This window comes from Rhinolophus sinicus, chromosome 14 (genome assembly GCF_057876585.1).
Source record: "Rhinolophus sinicus isolate RSI-liver-muscle chromosome 14, RSI-T2T, whole genome shotgun sequence".
Classification (NCBI taxonomy): domain Eukaryota; kingdom Metazoa; phylum Chordata; class Mammalia; order Chiroptera; family Rhinolophidae; genus Rhinolophus; species Rhinolophus sinicus.
Window position 1 is genome coordinate 78,312,606 of NC_142514.1, and position 23,612 is coordinate 78,336,217.

The 23,612-nt window shown below is 36.7% G+C and overlaps 1 protein-coding gene and 1 pseudogene across 1 annotated transcript in view; one reads left to right on the top strand and one right to left on the bottom strand.

Annotated features, from left to right (window-relative positions):
* LOC148755744 (nuclear pore complex protein Nup153-like) overlaps positions 1 to 23,612 on the top strand; it is a 56,472-nt gene that overhangs the window by 15,589 nt on the left and 17,271 nt on the right. The window contains exons 4-10 of the mRNA XM_088791362.1: positions 6,019 to 6,117; positions 6,388 to 6,444; positions 11,339 to 11,385; positions 11,652 to 11,778; positions 21,399 to 21,533; positions 22,168 to 22,248; positions 23,272 to 23,359. Of these exons, the coding sequence (XP_088647488.1) occupies positions 6,019 to 6,117; positions 6,388 to 6,444; positions 11,339 to 11,385; positions 11,652 to 11,778; positions 21,399 to 21,533; positions 22,168 to 22,248; positions 23,272 to 23,359 (634 nt within the window). The remainder of the gene's footprint in view (positions 1 to 6,018; positions 6,118 to 6,387; positions 6,445 to 11,338; positions 11,386 to 11,651; positions 11,779 to 21,398; positions 21,534 to 22,167; positions 22,249 to 23,271; positions 23,360 to 23,612) is intronic.
* On the bottom strand, positions 4,090 to 4,674 carry LOC148755745 (transcription factor BTF3 pseudogene; annotated as a pseudogene).

Sequence of the window (23,612 nt, forward strand, 5' to 3'; positions counted from 1 at the left end):
ACCTGGAAATTTGGACTTCATATTCCCCTTCACCTTTTCACCATTTTTCATTTTTTATTACAGTTGATATTCAGTATTATTTTACATTAATTTTAAGTGTACAGCATAGTGATTAGAAATCCATACAATTTAAGAAGTGCTCCCCTAACTAGTCTAGTACCTAGCTGGCATATGTACGTAGTCATCACCACGTCACTGACTATATTTGTACTCTCTATGCTTTACCCCACATCTCCATGACTATTTTGTAACTGCCAATTTGTACTTCTTAATCCATTCACCTTTTTCTCCCTGCTCCCCACACCTCTCCCATCTATCACACCAGCAAATCTGGTATCCATCTAACACCATTCATAGGTATTAAAATATTACTGACCCTATTCCTTATGCTATACCCTATCTCCCCATAACTGCTTTATAACAACCAGTTTGTACTTCTTCATCTCTTGCCTTTTCTCGCTCATCCCCAAGCCCCCTCCCATCTGGCAACCATCAAAATGTTTTCTGTATCTATGAGTGTCTTTATGTTTTGTTTATTTTGTTCTTTGTATTCCACACATAAGCAAAATCACATTGCATCTATCCTTCTCTGTCTGACATATTCCACTCAGCACAACACCTTCCAGTCCATCCATTCTGGGAAGATGGCAGGAACCCTTGCTTCCCTAACTGAACAATAGTCCATTGTATACATGTACCGCCTCCTCTTCATCCATTCATCCATTGAGGAGCACCCAGGCTGCCTCCACATTGTGGCCATTGTAAACAATGCTGCAGGAAACATATGGACTCACATGTCCCCTTACAGTAGCATTTTGGATTTCTTCAGATAAACACCCAGAAGTGGGATTACTGGATCCTTGTTTGTCTCTTGTTAATATGTTTGTCGTAAGGTCTATTTTATCTTGTGTAACTATTGCTACCCAGCTTTTTTTCGGTTTTTGGTGTCCACTTTCATGAAATAACTTTTTCCATCCCTTTACTTTCCATCTGTGTGTGTCTTTCCATCTGAAGTGAGTCTCTTCTAGGCAGCATATGTAAGGGTTTTGTTTTCTTATCTATTCAGCCTTCCCATGTCTTTTGATTGAAGCATTTAATTTGTTTACATTGAAAGTAATTTTTGATAGGTTATGTTGCTATTGTTATTTTATTATTCATAATTTTTATTTTTTTCTATCTTAAAGAAATTCCTATAAATTCCTTTGTATACTAGTTTGATGGTGATGAACTCCTTTAGCTTTTTCTTGTCTGTGAAACTCTTTATCTGTCTTTCAATTTTAAATGACAGTCTTGCTGAGTAGAGTACCCTTGGTTGTAGGTTCTTGTTTTTATCACGTTGACTATTTTGTGCCAATCCCTTCTGGCCTGCAAAGTTTCTATTGAGAAATCAGCTGATGATCTAATGTGAGCTCCCCTTTTTTGTTGTTTTTTCTTTTTATTTATTTTAAGTGTGTTTTTCCAGGACCCATCAGCTCCATGTCAAGTAGTTGTTTCAAGTTAGTTGTGGAGGACACAGCTCACTCTGGCCCAGGTGGGTGTGCATCCGCCAGCCCTGGTGTTACCAGCATCACACTCCAACCAACTGAGCCAACTGGCCACCCCGTGAGCTCCCTTTTAAGATAGTAGTTGCCCTTCTCTTGCTGCTTTTAGGAGTCTCTGTCTTTACCATTTACCATTTTAATTTTAATGTGTCTTGGTGTGGGCCTGTTTGGGTTCATCTTGTTTGGAACTCTCTGCATTTCCTGGCCTCGTATGTGTATTTCCTTCACCAGGTTAAGAAACTTTTCTGTCGTTATTTCTTCAAATAAGTTCTCAATCCCTTGCTTTCTCTCTTCGTCTGATACCCTTATGATGTGAATGTTGTTATGCTTGATGTTATCCCAGAGGTCTCTTAAACCATCCTTATGTTTTTGGATCCATTTTTCTTTTTGCTATTCCCCTAGGGTGTTTTCTGCTACCTTGTCTTCCAAATCGCTTATTTGATCCTCTGCTTCATCTAGTCTGCTGGTGATTCCTTCCAGTGCATTTTTCATTTTATTTATTGAATTTGTTATTTCTCACTGGGTCTTCATTATGGTTTTTGTGTCCTCTTTTATGCTTGCTATCTCTCTGTTGACGTTCTCCCTAATTTCCTTGAACATCCTTATTAACCATTGTTTTGAACTCTATCTGGTAGGTGCTTGCATCCATTTCGTTTAGTTCTTTTTCTGGAGTTTTCTCCTGTTCTTTTATTTGGGATACAGTTCTTTGTTTTTTCATGTTGGCTGCCTCTTTGTATTTGTTTCTATGTGTTAGGTAGGTCTGCTATGTCTCCCAGTTTTGGTCGAGTGGCCTTATGTAGTAGGTCCCCTATGGGGCCCTCGCACAGTCTCCTTGGCCATCTGCTCCACCTGCTTCAGGAGTGTCCCTTGTGTGGGTTGGGTATACCCTCCTGTTATAGTGGCACCTTGATTGCTATTGGCATGTCAGTGGATGGGTTTGATCCTCAGGCTGATTGGCTGTGGGGTTTGGGCACATGCACAGCTTATGGGCGCTGTGTGGAGGGGCTCAACTCACTGATTGGGATTTTCCCCAGTAAGCTCTCGTGCCTATTGTGACCGCCATTTGTTTGTGCCTCTTGTAGGTCTAATTGGGTTGTGCTCTGCTGTGGTCTGAGCCAACCTCCAAGTATATTGGTTCTGTGGCCCCTTGGCAGGGGGCTGCGGTGCAGCCTCAGGGCAGTCCCTGCCTGTGTCCCACTGGGGACTATCACGTAGGAGCCGCAAAGACATCTGTGTTGGGTCACTCTCTGCTCTGGAACTTGCATGCGTGGTAGACGCCACACTGTGGACCGGGGACGTCTACCCCCATATCCAGGTCTGGAGTAGTTCCTCAGAGAGCCAGGACAGCCTGAGGCCTGCTGCCACCTGCCAGCTCTCTTGTTTCAGACAATGATAAAGCTTTGTGCAGTAAGCAAGTTGGGTGAGGCAGGGCCTCAGGGAGTCACTAGAGTGGGAGGACTTGTGGTTACCAGGTGAATGTAGATTCTGGTTTGGTGCCAAGGCTGAGCCTAGAGCTACTCAGCAAAAGATTCAGAGCACACCAAGCCCAGTGGACACCCACTTGGGTCCTACGGACTCTGATAGTTTTCTAAGAAAGAGTGCAATGTGGGCAGGTCTGGCTGTTCACTGAAAAAGTGACTCTGGTGTTGGAGGAGTTGAATGGTCAGGTTTCCAGCAGAGGTCCTCAGACCAATTCAGATTCACATTTAGCTGTGTGGGGGTAGAGTTGAAGAAAGCCCAGATGGTGCCTGCCTGGTGCTTGTACAGGGAAAATGAAGAATGTGCTCTAGCCCTTGTTCCAAAGCCACAACCCTCCGACTGCCCCCCATATGCCTCTAATGCCCCTTAAGTCACCCTACCTCCACTAGAGCCCAAGGTGAGAGCCTGGGAGTGAGAGAGTCTGTGTGCATAGTGTTTTAGTCCCAAGCAGAATGTCAGAATCATCATTGTTTTTTCACAGCCTGATGATGTAGGGTCTACTCTTCCCGGCACCTGGGCTCCAGGCTTGAGAACCTGGTTGGACCAGGGATCCTGCACACCTTTGGGGGAATCTCTGTGGCTGAGATATCCCTCCTGATTCTCAACCACCTAACTGAGGTTTGGGAACAGTCTGTTTAGCTTCTCCTCCACCTTTACCAGTCTCCACGTGGCTTCTTTATATTTTCAGTTGTAATACTTCAGCCAGACTTCAGATTGTTCTCCAGGTTGATTTTCTATACTTTAGTTTTAATTTTATTGTGTTCCCAGAAGGAAGCAGGCCCAACGTTTATCTACTTTGCCATCGTGGATCTATTTCGAATCCTATACTTTTTTTTTTTTTTTTAAACTTTATTAACCTTTGCTTCAAACTTTATTCCCAAGCTTCTTCACCTTAATTAGCTGCAAAGAATGATTTGTGTATAAGCAAAAACTGAAAAGAGCTGCAGTGTCCAAGGGGCTTGGGCTTAAAAATATTAGAGATTGAGATTTTATCAGATCCGTGAACAAAATTTAAAAAGCAGTCTTAATATAAAATATCAGCTCCCAGTAATTTCTTCAGGTTTTCTTCAGAAGTTGACTCAGTTCAGTTTGCTTCACTCTTGGAAGCCTCATGAAAATTCTCCACAAGATCTGGAACTTCATCATCATCCTCCTCTCCGGTAGCAAGTGGTGCTTTTCCACCCACAGATTGTTTGGGCAGAGCTTCAGCCAGTCTCCTTAAACTAGTCAGACTATCTGCACCGAGCTTGTTTAAGATGCTGGGTAGCATTTCTGTCAGCTGCTTGGTCTCAGCGTGGCCTGTGATGGTGAAAGTATTCTCTGCCAAAGAGATTTGAACTTTAGGGTTGTTAAAGTGGATCCCTGTTCCTTGGTTTGTGAACATATTCACCTCTTCAGTACCAGAAACATTGTTTACCCCTAACTTCTTTAAAGAGAACTGAAGTTTTTTATCATCTGCTGTAGCTGTTCTGTGAACCACCTTCTTCTTTCTGCACGCAGTTCCTTTTCCACCAATGCGCACTTGTGCCTGCAGTTTGGCGAGTTTCTCCTGGTTCATGATAGTTTCTTTCATCTTGTTGGAGAGGACACGGGGCTGCGCAGGGGACTGGGGTTGGCGCTCAGGGGGTCTTGGGAAGACCAGCTGAGAATAAACTCACACGTGGGGACACAAGATGGCAGCTAGAGTACTTGTGTTTTTTAACTTTTATTTCTTCATATTAGTTTGAGGTTTACAAAACAGAATAATGTTTAGGCATTTACACCCCTTCTAAAGTGATAACCCCTCCCCAAGAGTCCTGTACTTTTGAATGCTTAATCCTGAGATAGCACAAGAATCATTCTCAACACAGGCTTCCAGAAGTATATCGTTGACATTTGCAATGAATCTATTAGTTCTTTCTTCATTTGCTGGAGCCTTAGAGTTGGAAGGTATATTAAAGATTCTCTAATTAATTTCTATTGTATGGATTAGTGAAGTGAGGCCCTGAGAGGCCACTGGCCAATGGAATCCAGTGACAGCACAGACTGTCATTTTTTCCAAAAGTTTTTTAATGTCACCTCATGTTTGCCTCTGTCCTGAATGGCAATCCTTCTTGGGCACCAAATTTTAAATAAAATTAATGTAGAATATTGCAGCTCCTCTGAAAATATAATGAATGTTTGGTACCAGATAGACAAACTTTATTTCAACTAGTTATTGTGATTCAGTTTTTCAGATATTATCTGCTATTTATAGAAACTGGGTTATAATTTGTTATAATACTTTTTCTATTTTATATTGAGCATTATCAAACTACTTTCATTTGTGGTAGTCACTTGAAATGTAATGCAATCTTGAGAAAAGGAAGTGTTTCTATTGGAATTTGTAAACATTATGTGTGAAAGAGTACTTGTCTCTTCTTTATAAGGTTATTTCTTTAACTTCCATTTTAAGAAAGTTAAAAATCCATTTATTGAAAAACAGCCTGTTCCTTTAAAAGTTTTCTTCTATTAAAAGTTGAGACACAAATCGTTCACAATTTTTAATTTCCATTGCAGTAGAGTCTACAGTCTCTTTATTTATTTATCTTGGAATTTACTGTAATTAATACATCTTAATACCCAGAATAACTAATATTTTAACACAGTTCACTTAATTAAGTGTTCTTTGATTTAAATATCATTACCTTGATTAGCAGATCAAGGTAATGCTAGAATGTTCCATCAGTTGTCTCATATTTCCCATTTTACATAGCTGACAGATCTTTAAAGTGGTGCAAGCTGTCTTACCATGTTTTTCTGATTGTAAAAGTAATTTCGCTGGCGGAGAATTGCATTTTCAATAAATAAAGGAGAAAGGTTGAATATATGATTAATGACACCACCCAGAGATAAGTTGTTAACACAATATTCCTATTTCCCTTTCGACCTCCATTCTGTGTTGTAAATATTTTCATTGTCTGAAATATGTGCTGTAGAGTTCACAGTTCCAACAGATAATACAAGGTTCACTTTCTAGGCACCAGTCAGAAGACTGATGAAAACTAAGCAACTCAATACACAATCCTGTGGTAGGATGAGTTTAACAGCTCGGCGAATATTGCAATCTTTAGAGATGGTAAGCCCTCTCCTGGTAAAATATTTAAAATCACAATTAAATGCAACAGTGTTTTACAATTTGAGTTTAGTGGAAAATCTTAATTTTATTATTGCTCCACCATTAACTGGATGCAAAAAGAATTCCATTTGTTGTTTTTTGTCCACTGAGTTCTCTAAGTGGATTTTCAAACTTTTTATCTCTCACTTAAAGATATATTTTTATATATTGGTGATAAAAGTCATATTTTTCAAACTTTGCCATCTATTCTAATATATATACTTTTTTCAGCCTCTTGATAGGAATGGGATGGATATCAACACATATTTTCAGGCCCAAATGCAAAAGGTAAGACTTCTTTAGCATTTATTTCTATAAAGTGTGAAGACTTATTTATTATTTATGTTTAAGTCATCAAATACATAAACTGAATTTAGTTGATAGTCATTAGGGAACATGTATGAAAAATGATTTTTTTCTTTGACTTTGTTCCTCTTGTGAGCACCTTACTTAGCATAATGCTGTATATGTAGTAGATGCTCACGCAGTATTTTTTGGATATTTGGCATTCCCGTCTTCAGGATCTCAACAGTTTTTATGACTAACTGTTACCTTTGGATAGCTAAAGACAGGCTTTAACAGAGCTTGAAGTGTTTAGTCACCAGACGTTCAGTGAACTGACGTGCTCACTGAATGTAGTTATCTTTGTAAACTTTCCTCATTAACAAACATATATTAATCTGTTGTGTGTGATATAATTACAAATGGGCAAATCTCAATCAGTCATCCAAAATACTATTCAAAAAAAGTAGAGCTAATAAAAATAGAATATAGCTTATATCTTGCTAACCCTTTTTAGGGCATTTTATTTTGTTAAAATTAGCTTTAGTGGTTATTGTGGGAAGAATTAAGTGCTCACTAGCCAGGGTTAAAAAGACTAAATTTTTTTAGTTATTACTGTGACTGGTTAAGTGTCCCTCTCGGGAAGCAGATAACCAGATCCTTACTTGTGGAAGCATTTATTACAACACCAAGTTCCCCCAAGAAGTAATTGATTAAAATTATCATAAATCTCTGAATTATTTTGGGGACCTTATTCAAGATATGAAAACTTATGAAATTTTTACCAAATTTTTGATGCATAGGAGAAAGTTAACATTTACTTTTTCTTGGGATAGTGTTGCTTCTCAATTTTCGGAATGACCTAGACGCTTGCATTCTGGCAAGAGGGAATCAATCCATTATTAGTTTCTGTTAGGGGATTAGTATAGCCTTATTAGCTGCTTTTCTCAGACTCCTATTTTATATCAGATTTCTTAAAAAGTAGTAAATTTTAAAAATTGTGCCAGAATACATGTTCTCATGAAAAAAATTTTTTCTTACTGTTTGTGTGCAGTACCAAAAACATTTTATTAATGGGTGTTAGGAAGTATAAGGGCCAAAACATGATATTAAAGCTCATGGTTCATGATGTAATCAGAAGAGTCTGCAAAACAGACCGTGTCACCGAGTTGTAGGATCACACTTGTGGTGAGACTGAGGGAAAAACCTCTGAGTCTTTGCCCTGAAACCAGTGCTGTTCACAGCTGGTGCTGAGTGAACAGCCTGTATTCCTAGTATTACAGTCTGTGGACAGAGGAGAAGAATCTCTTGGTTTCAGACTCATCTTAAACCCACAGGATTCTACTCTGATTCTATGTAGCCAGAGACCATTAACAAGACACTTGTGAACCTGATAATAAAGATGGTTCATGCTAAGCTTTGGAATTCTAAACACTACTTTACTAAAGAGATTTCAATTGTAAGACTTTTGGTTTGGTTTTTAAATCACAGCAGAAAAACATTAAATTGGAGAGTAATTTGCTCACATTTTAAGCTATTAAAATATTTTCCTAGTTAGTGTAAAGGTATCTTATTTGCAGCTGAGAAAATTTAGATTGTACTTTGAAGGAAAATGTTGCAAAATCAATTGCAATTTATATAGTTAGTTTTTATATTTGAAATTCATCCTGTAAAAGCTTAGATATGTGGAACGGTTTTGAATAGAGTTCCGACGTTGCGTGTGTGCATGTGTGTCAAGGTCATTAAGTCTAGAATAAAATAGTCTGTGAAAACCATTTTTGAACTACACACACACACACACACACACACACACACACAAATCTAAACACACGTACCCACACCCTTTGGTTTTATTACTATCAGTTTTCTTATTGGTATTTGTTTGCATTCCCTGGGTATTTCTATAGGAAGTACTCACAGTCTGTAGTTCACATTAGGTATTGCCAAATAATTATTAAATTTGCACCACTGTTATATATGAAAATTAAATTTCATGTTTGATTTCATTTTACCTATAAGGCGAACTCTCAGTATCCTCCTGTTCAGAGACTCATGACCCCAAAGCCAGTCTCCATAGCAGAAAATCCAACTGATTATTTTCAGCCAGATCTGACCACATCGAGTGAATTAAGAGCACTAATCAAAGAACATAAAAACCACAGTGTGACTATGTGTCTATTTTCACTTGTCTTCAAGTATAGATGAAAATGAACAAGAATAAATAATGTAAAACACAAGCACTGTACCATCTCAGTCTACCAAGTAGATAATGCATACACTTTGTGAATTAGTGATAATTATGAATTAGTATGGGTTTATAATGGCTGGCACCTCAATCAAATCACAAATTATCGTTTACTGGTAAGCACTAGTATGTACTCATGGTTTAGACTAAATAATTTTTCTAGGTTTATTTATGTATGTACTTTACGTTGGTGGACTACCACATATAAATTTCAGATATCACATCTTTCAACTCTGAGTGCTTTGGCATTCATTTTCTAAGTCATTTCTTCTGTATTATCACACATAAGAAACTAATGCCAGTTCCTTCCTAATATTCTCTAATATCTTGTCTATGTTCAGATGGTATTTATAGCTGTATTTTTTAACCAGAATACAAGTTTTACACATTGCTTTCACTTTTGTCTTTCTAGACCTGAAATTGTCCCTCTCACCACATTATTTTTATTTTTAACTCACCTCTTTATTGGGATATAATTCAGATTCCAAAACATTTACCTATTTACCTATTCTGTGGTTTTAGTGTATTCACAGAGTTGTTCAGCCATCACCATAGTCAGTTTTAGAACATTTCCATCTCCATTTTCCTGACCCCCCAAAACATGTACCTGTTAGTAGTGATCCCTCACTCCTACCCCTCCAGCCCTAGGCAACCACTGACCTGTCTCTGTAGATGTGCTTATTCTGGACATTTCATATAAATGGATTCTCAAAATATGGGCTTAATTGTGACAGGCTCATTTGACTTTGCATAATGATTTCAAGGTTCATCCATGTCATAGCAAGTATGTGAACTTCATTCCTTTTTATGGCTGAATAATATTTATTTGGATGTGCCAGATTTTGCTCATCCATTCAGGAGGAGATAGACATTGGTGTTATTTTCACTTTTGTACTATTGAATAGTCCTGCTATGAACTTTTCTGTAAAAGTTGATTTTGGTGGTGTTCTTGTTGTTTTGGTGAACATATATTTTCATTTCTCTTGGGGTTTGTAATCTAAGAGTGGAATTCCTGAACACATTGCTTTTTGAAGAGACCAGACCAGTTGTCTTATACAATGTCCCACAATCTGGGTTTGTCTGTTTTCTTGTGTCATTTAATTAAAGTGATTATTTTTTATTTACATAACATCTTACCATTTGTGCTTTTACTTATATATAATCGGATTTGATCTTCATATCAACTCCATTTCTTGAAATGTTTCAAAATGAAGTTGAAAGAATAATAAAATGTTGACGTATTACTCTTTTATCTGGATTCAACTGTCATGATTTGCTTGATCAATATTTAAATAGTATTTTGAATTTAATTTTGGACCTGCAGAGTTGCAAGACAAATTTGAAGAACTCCACATTTTACTACATTTGCTTTATCTTTATCTGCATATTTTTTACCAACAAGGAAATCCTTACATAAATGGCTAATAATTATCAAACTCGGAAAGTTAATGTTGGTACAATACTATTATCTAATGTAATGTACAGGTTTTCTTTAGATATTGCCAGTTATCCAAAAGACAAAGAATCCAAAATCATGTTTTAGTCTATAACAGTCCCTTAAAGATTTTGTGGGATTTTTTTTGTTTGTTTGTTTGTTTGTTTTTGGTATTTCACATCATAGATAATTCTGAAGAGTGTAAGTTACGGTGTAGCATGCCCTGCGATTTTGGGATGTGTGATGTTCCTCCTGATTGGATTCCAGTTGTGTACTTTTGGTAGTAATACCCCAGAATGGATGCTGAGCTCTTTTCAGTGTATCATGTAGGAGGCACATGCTGTCAGTTCATCCCATTCCTGGCTGTGTGATCATTACCGAAGGTAGTGTCGGTGGGATTTGTCCACTGTAAAGTGACTATATTTTACCTTTTATTATTAGTAACTTTCTTGTGGAGAAGACTACTTTGAGCATATAAATGTCCTTTTCACCCAGTTGTGTTAGCATCGTTGAGGATTTTTGCCTGAATCTATTATTTGTTAATTGCCAAAAGGTGATTTTCTAATTTTTTGTTCCTTCTTTTTGTCTATTTTTGTGTTTATTTTTCATGTCACATGAATTTTTACATTTAATAGGCTAAATCCTTCATTAGCGTAATTTGTTTCAATGCTCATATTGTCCCATATTGGTCTTCGGCCTGGCTCTTGTGTGCTTTGGATATTCCCATGTTATTTCTTGACCATTTAGTTTCTTTTTGATATTATAAAGTAATACAGGCTCATCTTGTAAATTCCTGGCCCTAGCCCTTTTATCAATCACTTATTTCTGTAAGAAAGTCTGATTCCTTATCATGGATGAACTCCTCAGTTTCAGAGAATAATTTCTAAAGGAATATCTTTATGAATTTGCTTGTGTGTTTAATAAGCCATTAGAAGAGATAAGTAAAAGTCTTTTTAAGGTTGGTAGTAGATTAAGTTTGTATATTACCATTTTGTTTAAGGCACAGTTGTACTCGATGATGTTTTATGTGTATGTAATTATGCTCTTACTCTTGTGTACCATTCTGAAGGCAGGGTATAAGTTGCCAATTTTAGGTTTCATTAACTGAGCAGCATGAAATTCCTGATTCCAAATATGAAAACTCACAGACAGAAGGATGCTACTACAAAAATGAGAACAAATAAGCAAGCATTTAAATACGGTGTGTTCATTTTTTCTAGACTGTAGACGAGAAAGCTGTGACGCCAGAACAAAATACAGAACAAAGGTAATGTCATCCTTATAGCTAAACATTATATTTAGTTTGTAAGGTCTATATTTGATTCACATAAGCCATTTTGAAGATTAAGTAAGGTTGGAAAATAGAACTCTTTACACAAAGAAATCTATCAAGTTTTAACATCATATTCAGCTGTTAGTAGTTCTCTATTATTTAGGTAATCCTTTCACAAATTATGGAGAAGCGTAATATATCTGTTGCCTTAATTTCCTTTAATTTTTTTATTTCCTTTTTTTTGTTTCTTTTTTGCCTAGTGGTTTATCTTACCCAAATTTCAATCTGTCTGCGGCCAATGGTTTATCTCCTGGAGTTGATAATGAAGGTAACAACATGACACAGGAGAGATCGGACTTTGTGGCAACTAAACCCCCAGAGGAGGAGGTAGGTTATATAGTTAATACTTTTGATGTTTATTAAAGGCCTGGGTGTGCTGGTGAGGGGAGGTGTGAAAGGGTGGGCTTTGGGGTGACCCAGCACAAGACTAACCTGCCACTGAAACAGTCCCTTCAAGTAGTGTGTGTGTGTGTGTGTGTGTGTGTGTGTGTGTGTGTGTGTTTTAAACTACCAGGCTTTTAAATTTTAAATCACGTTCACTGTGATTTAAAACCTAACCTAGCACCTATAATTTCACGAGTATCATCAAAAAGCCATAATTCTTCCAAGAGAATATGACACATGAAATTATTTGACCCTCAAAATATTACATGATTTAGTTTAGCGAATATCTGAAGTGTCTATAAGTGGATTAATATTGTATGTATTCATCTCACTTGCCTTTTTCTTCATATTACTTATTAAACTTATCAGTGTCGTGAAAGATAACTCTGGGTTATTGAATTTCACTGTTACATATTTATCCTGTAGGAAGATTTCCCACAATCCATTCTGCAGAGTACATTTGGGTCCATTCCTCATACGTGCTGAGGGGAGTGTCCATGCACGTCTCCCTGGGAACAGGTGCCGGCTGTTCTGTAGGCTCTTTATCTAGGAATGGGGTTGGATTATAGGGGATCATACACACCTTCAGATGTTTGATGTGTTGCCTCATTGCTCTTCAAAGTAGTTTTACAGCTTACCACTTCGACATTACTGTGGGTAGTGTGCTGTTTCTGTGTCCTTACTAGTACTTGATTTTGTTTATTTTAAAGTTTTTCCATTGTGATATCTTGAGGTGGTAGGCCTTTGGAGTTTTACTTTGCATTTTGTTGTTTACTAGGAAGAGGAGATATTTTTTTCTGAGTTTCTTCGCCATTTGTTTTTTCTCTCTATCCACTTTTTCATTATCCATTATTTCTTGTATTAAGGAGAGTCCTTTATATGTCCTAAATACGAAACTTTTGAAAAGATTCAGACTAACTGAAGATTGTTTAATTTAACCTTTCTTTCTATAGGTTGTTGTATTTGTTTTCTCTCTACTTTGAGCTGAACTCAGGTCCTTGCAGTCTTTTTATAAATGAATCCGAGCCTAGCTGGATCAGTTAAGTTTTGATTCCTAATGCTTCTTTCTGTCATTTATTTCTAGTTAAAATTTCATTTGTGACTTCCTCCTTGATTCATGAGTTCTTTACGAGTATATTTTTAGGCTTTTCAGTAGGAGATCTGATAACAGTTTCTTTTGACTGTAAAATGATGTTTTGATTGAAAGTTCTGTATGTATTAGCAATAATTTTGTTCATGTCTTTTGGTGTTTTGCTTTGCTGCCTTATTGAGAGTGGGAGGCCTTCCCCCCCCCCCCATTTTTTCTTTATCTCCTTTTTCTCTGTTTAGCACTTTTTCTGTAGGGCTCTCTGATTCACCAGAATCATGACTAGTGTGGCAGATTGGGCTTTCTACCATACACCTCTCTGTTGGTATTTATGCTGGCGGCCTCAGTGTAGTTACTGGTCCTGAGGCTCTATTTTTCCCTTGGTTCCTACCTGTTGCTGGGCTGGAGTGTTGTGAAGGGAGGGACTATATCAGTGTATCTGACATCTTGACAGAAAAGTCTTGAATGCTATTGATTATACAGTGTGTAGAATTTTGTAGTTTTCTTAGCAGACCAATTTTCTTTTGTTATTAAAGCTCTTTATGCAGACGTAATTACATTTAAGAAACACATTATTTGTCTTGCCTTGTTTACATGAGGAAAGTAATATCGATTAATATAGCATGAGCTTGTTCTTTAGACAAGTTTATATTTTTCAAAGTAAAATGAGTGGTCCAAACTTTGGAAAGTCTATGTCTTTGAGAAAACATTAGCTTGGTTTGTTATTTGCCTGATGACAGATTGGTCAATTTGCTTATTTTCCTCACTGTCAAATTTTAAAGATATAATTGCTAAGATTTTAGCTGAATCTCAGGTTGATGCCAGTAGCTCAATTTTAGCCATTTCGCAGATTTGTGTATAGTCTGATAATCCTGTATTGAGAGATGGAGGGTGGTGGTGTCTAAATGTTTGTTTGTTTTTCATGCTCTTACTACCTGGTACACTCACTGTTAGGCGTTTTATGGCTCTTTGTTTCCTCCTCTCTTATCTGGGCCCACTCCCTCCCTCTGTAGGAATTGAGTATTAGTCATTAAACATTGTCATTTTGCCTCTATTGTGATATCAGTCTCATAATGAAAAAGTCCATTGATACTGAATAGTTAAGTAGTATATAATAAGACAGAGTTTGGGAGACTTAATCGCTTGATATTATCCTGTCAGGTACAGTCCTGCTGCTTCGTGGTGTGAGTAACATTGGCAAACATAACCTCTTTGCACATCAACTTCCTTCTCTTTAAAATGGAGATATAAATACTGAGTATATTTACCTTGTGTCTGTAGGGTGCCTGCTATTTAATAGCTATATGGTATTGGGCTATATATCTCCGTGCCTCAGTTTCCTCATCCACAGCAATAGTGTGTACCTCATGTGAGATAACCCAAGTAAAGGTATTATAAAGTTAACACATAGTAAGTCCCATATTTGATGGCAGTTATGTTCAGCTTGAGGTGTCTATAAGCATCTGATAACAGTTCGTGACTTTCTTTTCCCCAGATTTGTGGGACCTATGTCTGATCAACCAAGTCAAAATTTTGGTGACTAGGAATCAACTTAGAATTGGTTCAAGGTCCATAGTATAAAGAAACAGTATTTCCAAGCTTAAGGAGTTGGTGTGAGAAATAGGTTGTTCAACTTATGTACGCAGGTGTTATAAGGGTCTAAGGGGAAGAAAATAAGGCTTGGGGTTGCGTTGGGAAGAAACGTCCCTACAGAAATACCTAAATGTTTTCTTTTGTTTTTCTGCACTCCCATATTTGATTATAAGATTCACACAGAAGAAATGTTGAAAGAATTGTGCAATTGGATACATATTCCCAGAATGAAGATTCTAATATTTTGTTCTATTTGCTTCATGAAGTACATATCCATCTAATTATGATTTGGGTGCATTGCCAACGAAGTTGAAGATATGAATACACTTCATCCGCAGATACTTTGGCATACATTGCTAAACTATAGTTAAACATTTGTTGGTTTTTAATTTAGCAAGATTTACATGTAGTGAAATGTACAACTCTTAGGTGTACCATTGAATGAATTGGACAGGTGTTTACACCTGTGTAACCCGAAGACTACCGAGGCATGGAACATTTTCAGTCATGAGGAAAATTCACTCCTGTTCCTTCCCAGTCAATAATCATTGCCTCCTACCCCAGGGCGATCAGTTCAGTGTTCTCATTTTTCACACCATCTGTTGGTTTTGCTTGATCTAAACATTCATATCAGTGCAGCTACTCGGTGTGTACTGTGTTCTGCCCTTCTCTTATGAAAAGCTGCTGTGAACATTCTTGTATCTGTTTGTGGACATATGTTTATGTCTCTTGGGTAAATACCTACAAGTGAAGGTGTGAGTAATAGTTTAAAGTCCCCCCAACAGTATGTGAACCTTTCCATCACTGTACATCCTTACCAGTAGTTGGTTGCACTCTTTTCAATTGTAGCCATTCTGCTTTGTGTATGCTGCTGTGTCATTGTAATTTTGCTGTGCATTTCCCTCATGACTAGTAATGTGTTCTTGTTTATGTGCTTCTTGGCTGCAAGTATGTCTTCCTTTGTGAGGTCTCTCTTCAGAACATTTGCCCTTTAAAAAATTGGGCTGTCTTAGTATTACTGAGTTGTAGGAGCGCCTTATAAATTCTGGATGCAAATACTTTGTCTGCGACATGCCTTACAAATATTTTTCTCGCACTGTGGTTTTCCTTTTATTCCCTCTGTCTGTTCCTTCCTTCCTGCCCGCCTGCCTGCCTGCCTGCCTGCCTGCCTTTGTTCTTCCCTTCCTTCCTTTCAACTTTCTATATTATTTTATGTTAATTTCATGTGTACTCCATGGTGGTTAGTCATTTATATAAATTAAGAAGTGATCCCTCTAACTAGTCTAGTGCCCACCTAGCAGTATGTATAGTTATTACCACATTCTGGACTGTATTCTCTGTGCTGTACTTTACATCCCCAAGACTATTTTGACCCATTTGTACTCCTTCATGCTTTCACCTTTTTCATCCTGCCCCTTAATTCCCCTCCCAAGTATCACCCCAATAAATCTAATACCCATATGACACCCTACATTGTTACTACAATATTATTGACTATGTTCCTTATGCAATACTTTAAATTGCCATGACTACTGTGTAACAATCAATTTATACGTCTTGATTCGTCCCTTTTCTCACTCACTCCCTCCCCCTCCCATCTGGCAACCATTAATATGTACTTTGTATGTTTGAGTTTGTTACTGTTTCATTTGTTTATTTTATTTTTAAGAGTCCACAAATAAGCAAAGTCACATTTTATCTGCCCTTCTGTGACATGTTCCACCCAGTACAATACTCTCCGAGTCCATCCATGTCGCTGCAGTTGCCAAGAATCCATCCCCATCCATGGCCGAGCAATATCCCATTGTATATATGTACTACCTACTCTTTATCCATGCATTCATCCACAGACACCCAGGCTGCCTCCACATCTTGAACATTGTAAACAACGCTGCAATGAACATATGGATGCACATGTCTCCTCAAAATAGTTTTTCGATTTCTTCAGATAAATACTGTGAAGTGGGATTACTGGATCCTTGTTTGTCTCTTGTTATAGCCTTTGTTTTCAAGTCTGTTTTCTCTGGTATCAGTATTGCTACCTGATCTTCTGTCTGTTTGGTTTTTCTGTTTCCGTTTTCATGAAATATTTTTTTCATTCCTTTACTTCAACCTGTTAGTGACTTTCAATCTGAAGTGAGTCTCTTATAAGCAGCATATGTAAGGGTCTTATTTTTCTGTGCATTCAGCCACTCTATCTTTTGACTGGAGCATTTAATCTATTTACACTGAAAGTAATTATTGATGTTTGTGCGGTATTTCCATTTTATTATTCATATTTTTTCATTTTCTTTGTTTTCTCCTTATTATTCTTAAAGAAGTCCCTGTTGCATTTCTGTAACACCAGATTGGGGTGATGAACTCCTTTAGTTTTTTTTCTTGTCCAGGAAACTCTTTATCTGTCCTTTGAGGCTAAATCACACAAATGCATGTGTTCTGACAATTAAGTTTGCAAACTTTTCACTGTGTTGCACTCACATTGGCAGCACTGTACAAACAGCTCCGTAAGGTTTCATAACCTTGGTATAACAGTGTCTCTCTCACAGCGGTGTTTGTGTCTACGTGTTGTGGTGTCATGCTGAGTGATGTTCATTATTGTTGTTGCGTGCTTTTGTGTGCCATCGTGAGAATGCCTGACCTTGTATTAGAGCAACGAACAGACATTAAATTTCTTGTTAAACTTGTCAAGAGTGGAAGTGAAATCATGGACATGTTAGTCCAAGTTTATGGCAGCGATAATGCCATGAAGAAAATGGCAGTGAGCAAATGGATTAAGTGTTTTTCTGAGGAGAGGGATTGTGTCACTGATGAAGAGTGCTCAGGGCAGGCAGCAATGAGCAGAATTGAGGAAAACATTGCAAAAGTTCATCAAATTGCGCCTCAAAATCATTGGCTAACTGTGAGAAGCATAACAGACCATGTAACATCGATAGAAAAAGTTAGGAAAATCTTAGCTGAAAATCTTGGCATGAGAAATGTGTGTGCAGAAATGGTCCCAGAGCAGCTCTTGCATCACAATGCACCAGCTCACACGGCACTGTCCGTGAGGGCATTTTTAGCCAATAAACAAAAACTGTATTGAAAACTCCTCCTTACTCACCTTATCTGGCCCCCAATGACTTCTTTCTTTACCCAAAGATAAAGGAAATATTGAAAGGAAGACATTTTGATGACATTCAGGATATCAAAGGTAATAAGACGACAGCTCTGATGGGCATTCCCAAAAAAGAGTTCCAAAATTGCTTTGAAGGTTGGAATAGGCACTGTCATCTGTGCATAGCTTCCCAAAGGGAGTACGACCATAGTGATATTCAGCAAGGAAGTATGTAGCACTTTTTCTAGGATGAGTTCTCGAACTGAATTGTGAGACCTCATAGCTTTGCTTCATAGAGTAATTGAGGTTGTAGGTCCTTGATTTTTCATTACTTTGTGTATTTTCTGTCAATCCTTTTTGGCCTGCAAAGTTTCTGGTGAGAATTCAGCTGATAGACTTATAGGAGCTCCTTTGTAGGTGACTAATTGTTTTTCCCTTGCTGCTTTTAGGATTCTGTCTTTGTCTTTAGTCTTTGGCATTTTAGTTATGAGTGTGTCTTGGTGTGGGCCTCTTTGGGTTCATTTGTTTGGGACTCTGCACTTCTTGGGCTACTTTCTTCATCATGTTAGGGAAGTTTTCTGTCATTATTTCTCCAAATAGGTTTTCAATCCCTTGCTCTATCTGTTCTTTTTCTGGTACAGGCATAATGCAAGTGTCGGTACCCTTGATGTTGTCCCAGAGGCCCCTTAAACTCGCCTCATTTTTATTTTATTTTATTTTATTTTTATATTTTTGTTGTTCTGCTTGGGTGTTTTCTGCTACCTTACTTTCTAAATCGTGGATTCAATCCCTGCTTCATCTAATCTACTGTTGATTCTCCATTTATTTTCTTAATAGTATTTTTTATCACTAGATGTTCTAAATTTTATGAAGTTTGAATTTATGTATTTTTTCCCATTATTTTTACTGTTCTTTTTGTCCTAAGAAACGTTTGCCTGTTTCTGGGCTGGAAGGAAATTCTCCTATTATCTGTCAGAACATTACAGTAGTTCTTTCATGTTTTTTTCTAATTTCCTTATTGATATCCTATGTGATTCCTTGGATTAAAACTGATTTTAATCATCATTTTCATGTTTTGAAATTAATCGAGACTTGTTTTATAGCCCAGTGTATGGTTTACTAGATGAATTTTTAGAAAGGTATATTATGCATTTGTTGGCTGTAATGGTCTAGAGAAGTCAGATAAGATGACTGATAGTATTTCTTACATCATCTTTGTTTTTGCTGAATTTTTTTTAAGAGGTGGTGTATGATTCGTCTATTAAAATTGTTGCGAGATAGGAGTTAAAGTTGTCTACTTACGTTTTGTGAATTTGTCTTTCACCCTTTATTAGGTCAATCTTTGCTATGTATATTTTGAAGCCCTCATTGCAGCATGCACCTTGCATCTATTATAGCTCCTCACTGATATGTCCCTGTGAATATTACTAACTGTCCTTTAAAAAAAACCAAAAAACAGAAAAACATTGGAGATATTTTTTGTCTTGAAACCTACTTTATCTGGTAGTCATCTAGCCAGCCATTCTATTACTAGAATCAGCCTCCTTTTGCTTACTAAACACAGGTTCTATCTTTTCCATCCATAAACTTCCAAACTCCAAACTGAGTGTTTATTTTTGAAATAATCTCTTGTAGACAGCATATTGTTGATTCTTGTCTTTTTTTTTTTTTTATCTATTTCTGCCTTTTAATTTGAATGTTTATATTTAATGTAATTATTAACATAGTTGGATAAAGGCCAACCATTTTGTAATTGTTTTCATTACTTGTTCACTTTTTATTTCTCTCTCTTGATGCTACTTAGTGGTTCCTCTTGATTACGGTTTATGTCCTTAATTTTTTCCATTCTACTTTGTGTTAATATTGTGCCACTCCTTTCAGAATGTAAAAATCTTGCACCTTTATAGTTTGATTTACCACCGTACTTGTAATTTTTGTTACATTTAGATACATAGGCTATAAACCCACAGCCTACAATTTTTGCTTTATCCCGTTATATATACGTTTATGACAATTAAGTTCACAAACTCATCCTAGAAAAAGTGCCACATAACTCATTACTGAATATCACTACTGTCACCTTCGAAGTATTCGTTTTGGGAAGGTATGCACTGATGCCAGCACCTAGTCTACCCTTCAAAGCAATTTTGGAACTCTTTTTTGGGAATGGCCATCAGAGCTGTCATTCTATTACCCTTGATATCCTGAATGTCATCAAAATGTCTTCCTTCCCACATTTCTGTTATCTTTGAGTAAAGAAAGAAGTCATTGGGGGCCAGACTAGGTGAGTAGGGAGGGTGTTCCAATACAGTTATTTGTTTACTGGCTAAAAACTCCCTCACAGACAGTGCCGTGTGAGCTGGTGCATTGTCATGATGCAAGAGCCATCAATTGTTGGTGACAAGTCAGGTCATTTTCATCTAACTTTTTCACACAGTCTTTTCAACACTTCCAAATAGTAAACTTGGTTAACTTTTTGTCCAGTTGGTACAAATGCATAATGCAGTCTGGTATCAAAAAAGGTTAGCAACATCATTGCAAGTACTTCGCAAACTTAATTTTCAGAACTTCATATTTTAAAGAAATTTAGTGAAAAATAGTGTTGTTGTTTTCATTTTTCCCCCTAATGATTTGTCACATATTATTTCCAGAAATTATTTTTTCCAGAAATCTGAATTTCCGTTTGGTATCATTTCCCTACTCTGCAGACCTCATACGGCAGGTTTTATGGCAACAGATTCTCTTAGGTTTCTTTTACCTGAAAGTGTCTTTATTTTTACTTTTTGGGGAGAGGTTGACTTTACTGAGGTGTGGTTTATGCATAATAAACTGCGTCCATTTGGAGTGATTCAGATTGTTTTAGTGGGAGTGAAGTTACCTGAACTCAAACCCTGTCTCCTCTGTTGTGGGCAGCAGCCGAGAAACTCTTGTCTGAGTTGGCTGTTGGGTGTCTGTCCATCTTCCACTCATGTAGTTACAGGTCTGCCAGGTAGTTGGACACTTACATGCAGACTTGGGGCTCCCCTCCTGTTGCTCTTGAATTGTGCATCTCCTGTCTAGCTGCCGTGGTCACATTCTCTACCTGAGAGTCTTCACCCAACACATTTGCTGTTTTCTCTCTGAATTTCAAGTATCTAGTGGCCCTAACTCATAAAAAGAACAGGAAACTCACTCAGTGCTTCTCTTTTCTTGAGGTGTCTTCTCCCCTCCAGTTTCTGCTTGTTTTTGTTTGCTCTTTAGTATTTTCAGATGGTCGCTTTAATATTTTGTCTAGCGTTTGTAATTGTTATGTCAGGGAATTGACATATATGATCTATTCCTCCATGAACAGAGGCGGAACTCTTTTTATTTGTTCTTAATCTGTTCATGTGAGACTTGGGATGGCTTTTGCTATATTGGGTTAAAAACCAAGGCAGTTCACCAAACTCATGAGAAAAGACGTTTCTTAAATTCTTGATTTATGTGCTGTAACCATATACAACTTTTCATTTCATGTTAATACTACCACTGGGGTTTATTATTTTTTTCCTTCATTTTCACTGATTAGGAGATTGATACTTAGGGCAGTTAGGTTCCCAGTCACATGGCTGGCTGGTGGCACAGCTGGTATTCAAATCTCGTGTAGTTTTCTTGATTCAAGAGTGCTTATTATAATTAACACTGTATGGTGTTACTTTCTCCATGTTCTAAATTTTCCTCTAACTATATAAATTCTACCTGAAAAAATGTAGAGATATAAGAATGACAGAAAAGATGAAGTATATCATTATAAAACATACTGTGTTCTAGGAAATGGAAGTACCAGTATTACAGAGAATCACTGTACCCATCACCAGTTCTTCACAGCCTCCAGTAAAATTTAGTTCATCTGTGATGACTTCTTCTCCATCACCGATTATCCCTGCACAGTCATTAACAAACAAGGTACCAAACCATTGTTCAAATAGGGGTGATTTTTGTTCTTTCTTATTGTTTATTTTAAAATATCTAATATTCAGTTGGAAGCAGGGGTTAATTTTTGCTAATCAAACCAACAACTCAGAGTAAGAGGACAAAAGTGGAAATGCTATTTTCCTTTCTTTACTGTAACTTATAATGGGATCCACTACATTTGGAGTGTTTTCATTTCTTATGCAATGCATTAGAGAAAGCAATGATTGTAAATTTGTTTCCAAACAATGTTTTCAATGAAGATACTTTTCTTTCCATTAGAAGACATGTATGCTTTTTATTTCTCAAGTAGGATTAATACCTTTAATTCGCTCGTGAAATTTTATGCTTTTCAGTTTACTTTTACTTTTGTGAACATATAGTTATAGATGTTACTTTTCTCCATTAGACAAATATTCATCTTTAAAATAGTGTATAAAGGAAGCCAGATTTCATAGCAGTAGCTTCAGTATTTTTCAAAAGTTCAAAAGTGATTTTCAAATCTAAAAGGGAACATATTTGCCTTTGGCTTCTTAGGAATAATTAATTTGCTTAAGGCCCATTTCATTGTAAATTTATTTTTCTAAAAAGCTGTTTTTGTATGTCTTTTAATAATTTTGAAAAACAGGTACAAATGTCGTCTTCCAACAACACTGGCCATTCTATATCTAGAATTTCAACTCCGATTGTGCAATCTGTTCAGGGAGATGTAAGTAGTAACTGAGGAATATTTCATATGTATGGATTTTAAAGGTATAATGTATTTTTATTAAATCCAAGATGCCATTGGTGATAAAAAAATACCATTATTTTTCCTCCAATAGCAACACTAAAAATTACAATGTATTGAAACCTCGAATGAGTAAACACCTGTATATTTTCTTTTATATATGTAGACCTATGCGTATACACACATACACAAGCATGTATTGTTTTTCACATACCACTTGAAAATTAAGATGCAGACATCTTAATACCCTGGTACTTTTCCATGTACCCTGACATAGTAGGACATTCCTTTCCATACCCACAACATGGTTACTATACCATCAAAAATTAACATGATATAGTAATGATATAGTACATATTCAGATTTCCCCATCCATCGCAGACTGCCCTTTAATTGCTTATATTTTTTTCTTGGTCCTAGATCCAATTAAATTAGGACCTAGTCAATTAAATTATAATGCAGTTAATGTTTTTCTTGAATTGACTTTAACCTAGAAAAGTTTTGGGTTTTTAGGAACATATTTTGTGTTTGTTTCTTTGTAGTTAAGAAACAAATATTTTCAAAAAGAATGAGTTCAGTTAGTGTCCAGTTTATCCCACCCTTATTTGGCATGTTTATCAATTTCATATCTCGCCCTTTGTTTTTCTCTGTTTCCTTGTTTGCTGTCACCGTTCATTTTGTGGTTTCCGTGCTGCATGCCTGACATCTATACATTGTCCAAAGGTCTCATATTTTTTATTAAAAAGTGACACTTAAAACCCAGAATTGAGCATTATGTACTGCCTAAGAACATACCTAAAAAATTAAAACCATGGCTATTATGCTATGACACACCTCTCCTTATAAGAAGCATCCCAATTTTAGAGATTGTAAAATATGAAAAACTGTGAATCTTAGAACAAGTAAAACTAAATGTATTTTTGGCTTGGAATGACAAATCTCTATATTTGAGATTTGCTTAAAACTAATTTGACACTTGAAGGATCACTTTTCTCTTGACAGATTGGACTTACAATTACGGTGCCTGTTGTAAAAACAGCAGAACTTTCTGGCTCTAGTAGTAATTCAGGACCGATTACAAGTAGTTCAGGTGAGTAAAAATTTCTCATGAAATTTTACATAAAAATAGTTAGAGATATTTGATTTGTATTTCAAATTCTTTAACCTTTGGGAATTCCTATAAATGCCTTCATTTGAATGGAATTAGCTCAGAAAAGCAAACAGTGGCTAATATCAACTTTTTGACAATGCTTTTTAGTAATTAACCTCAGAGATACATAGCTCCCTAAATGTCAGTGTTACAGGTTGGTTGTGAGGGGGATAGTGACAACAGCAAATTCAAC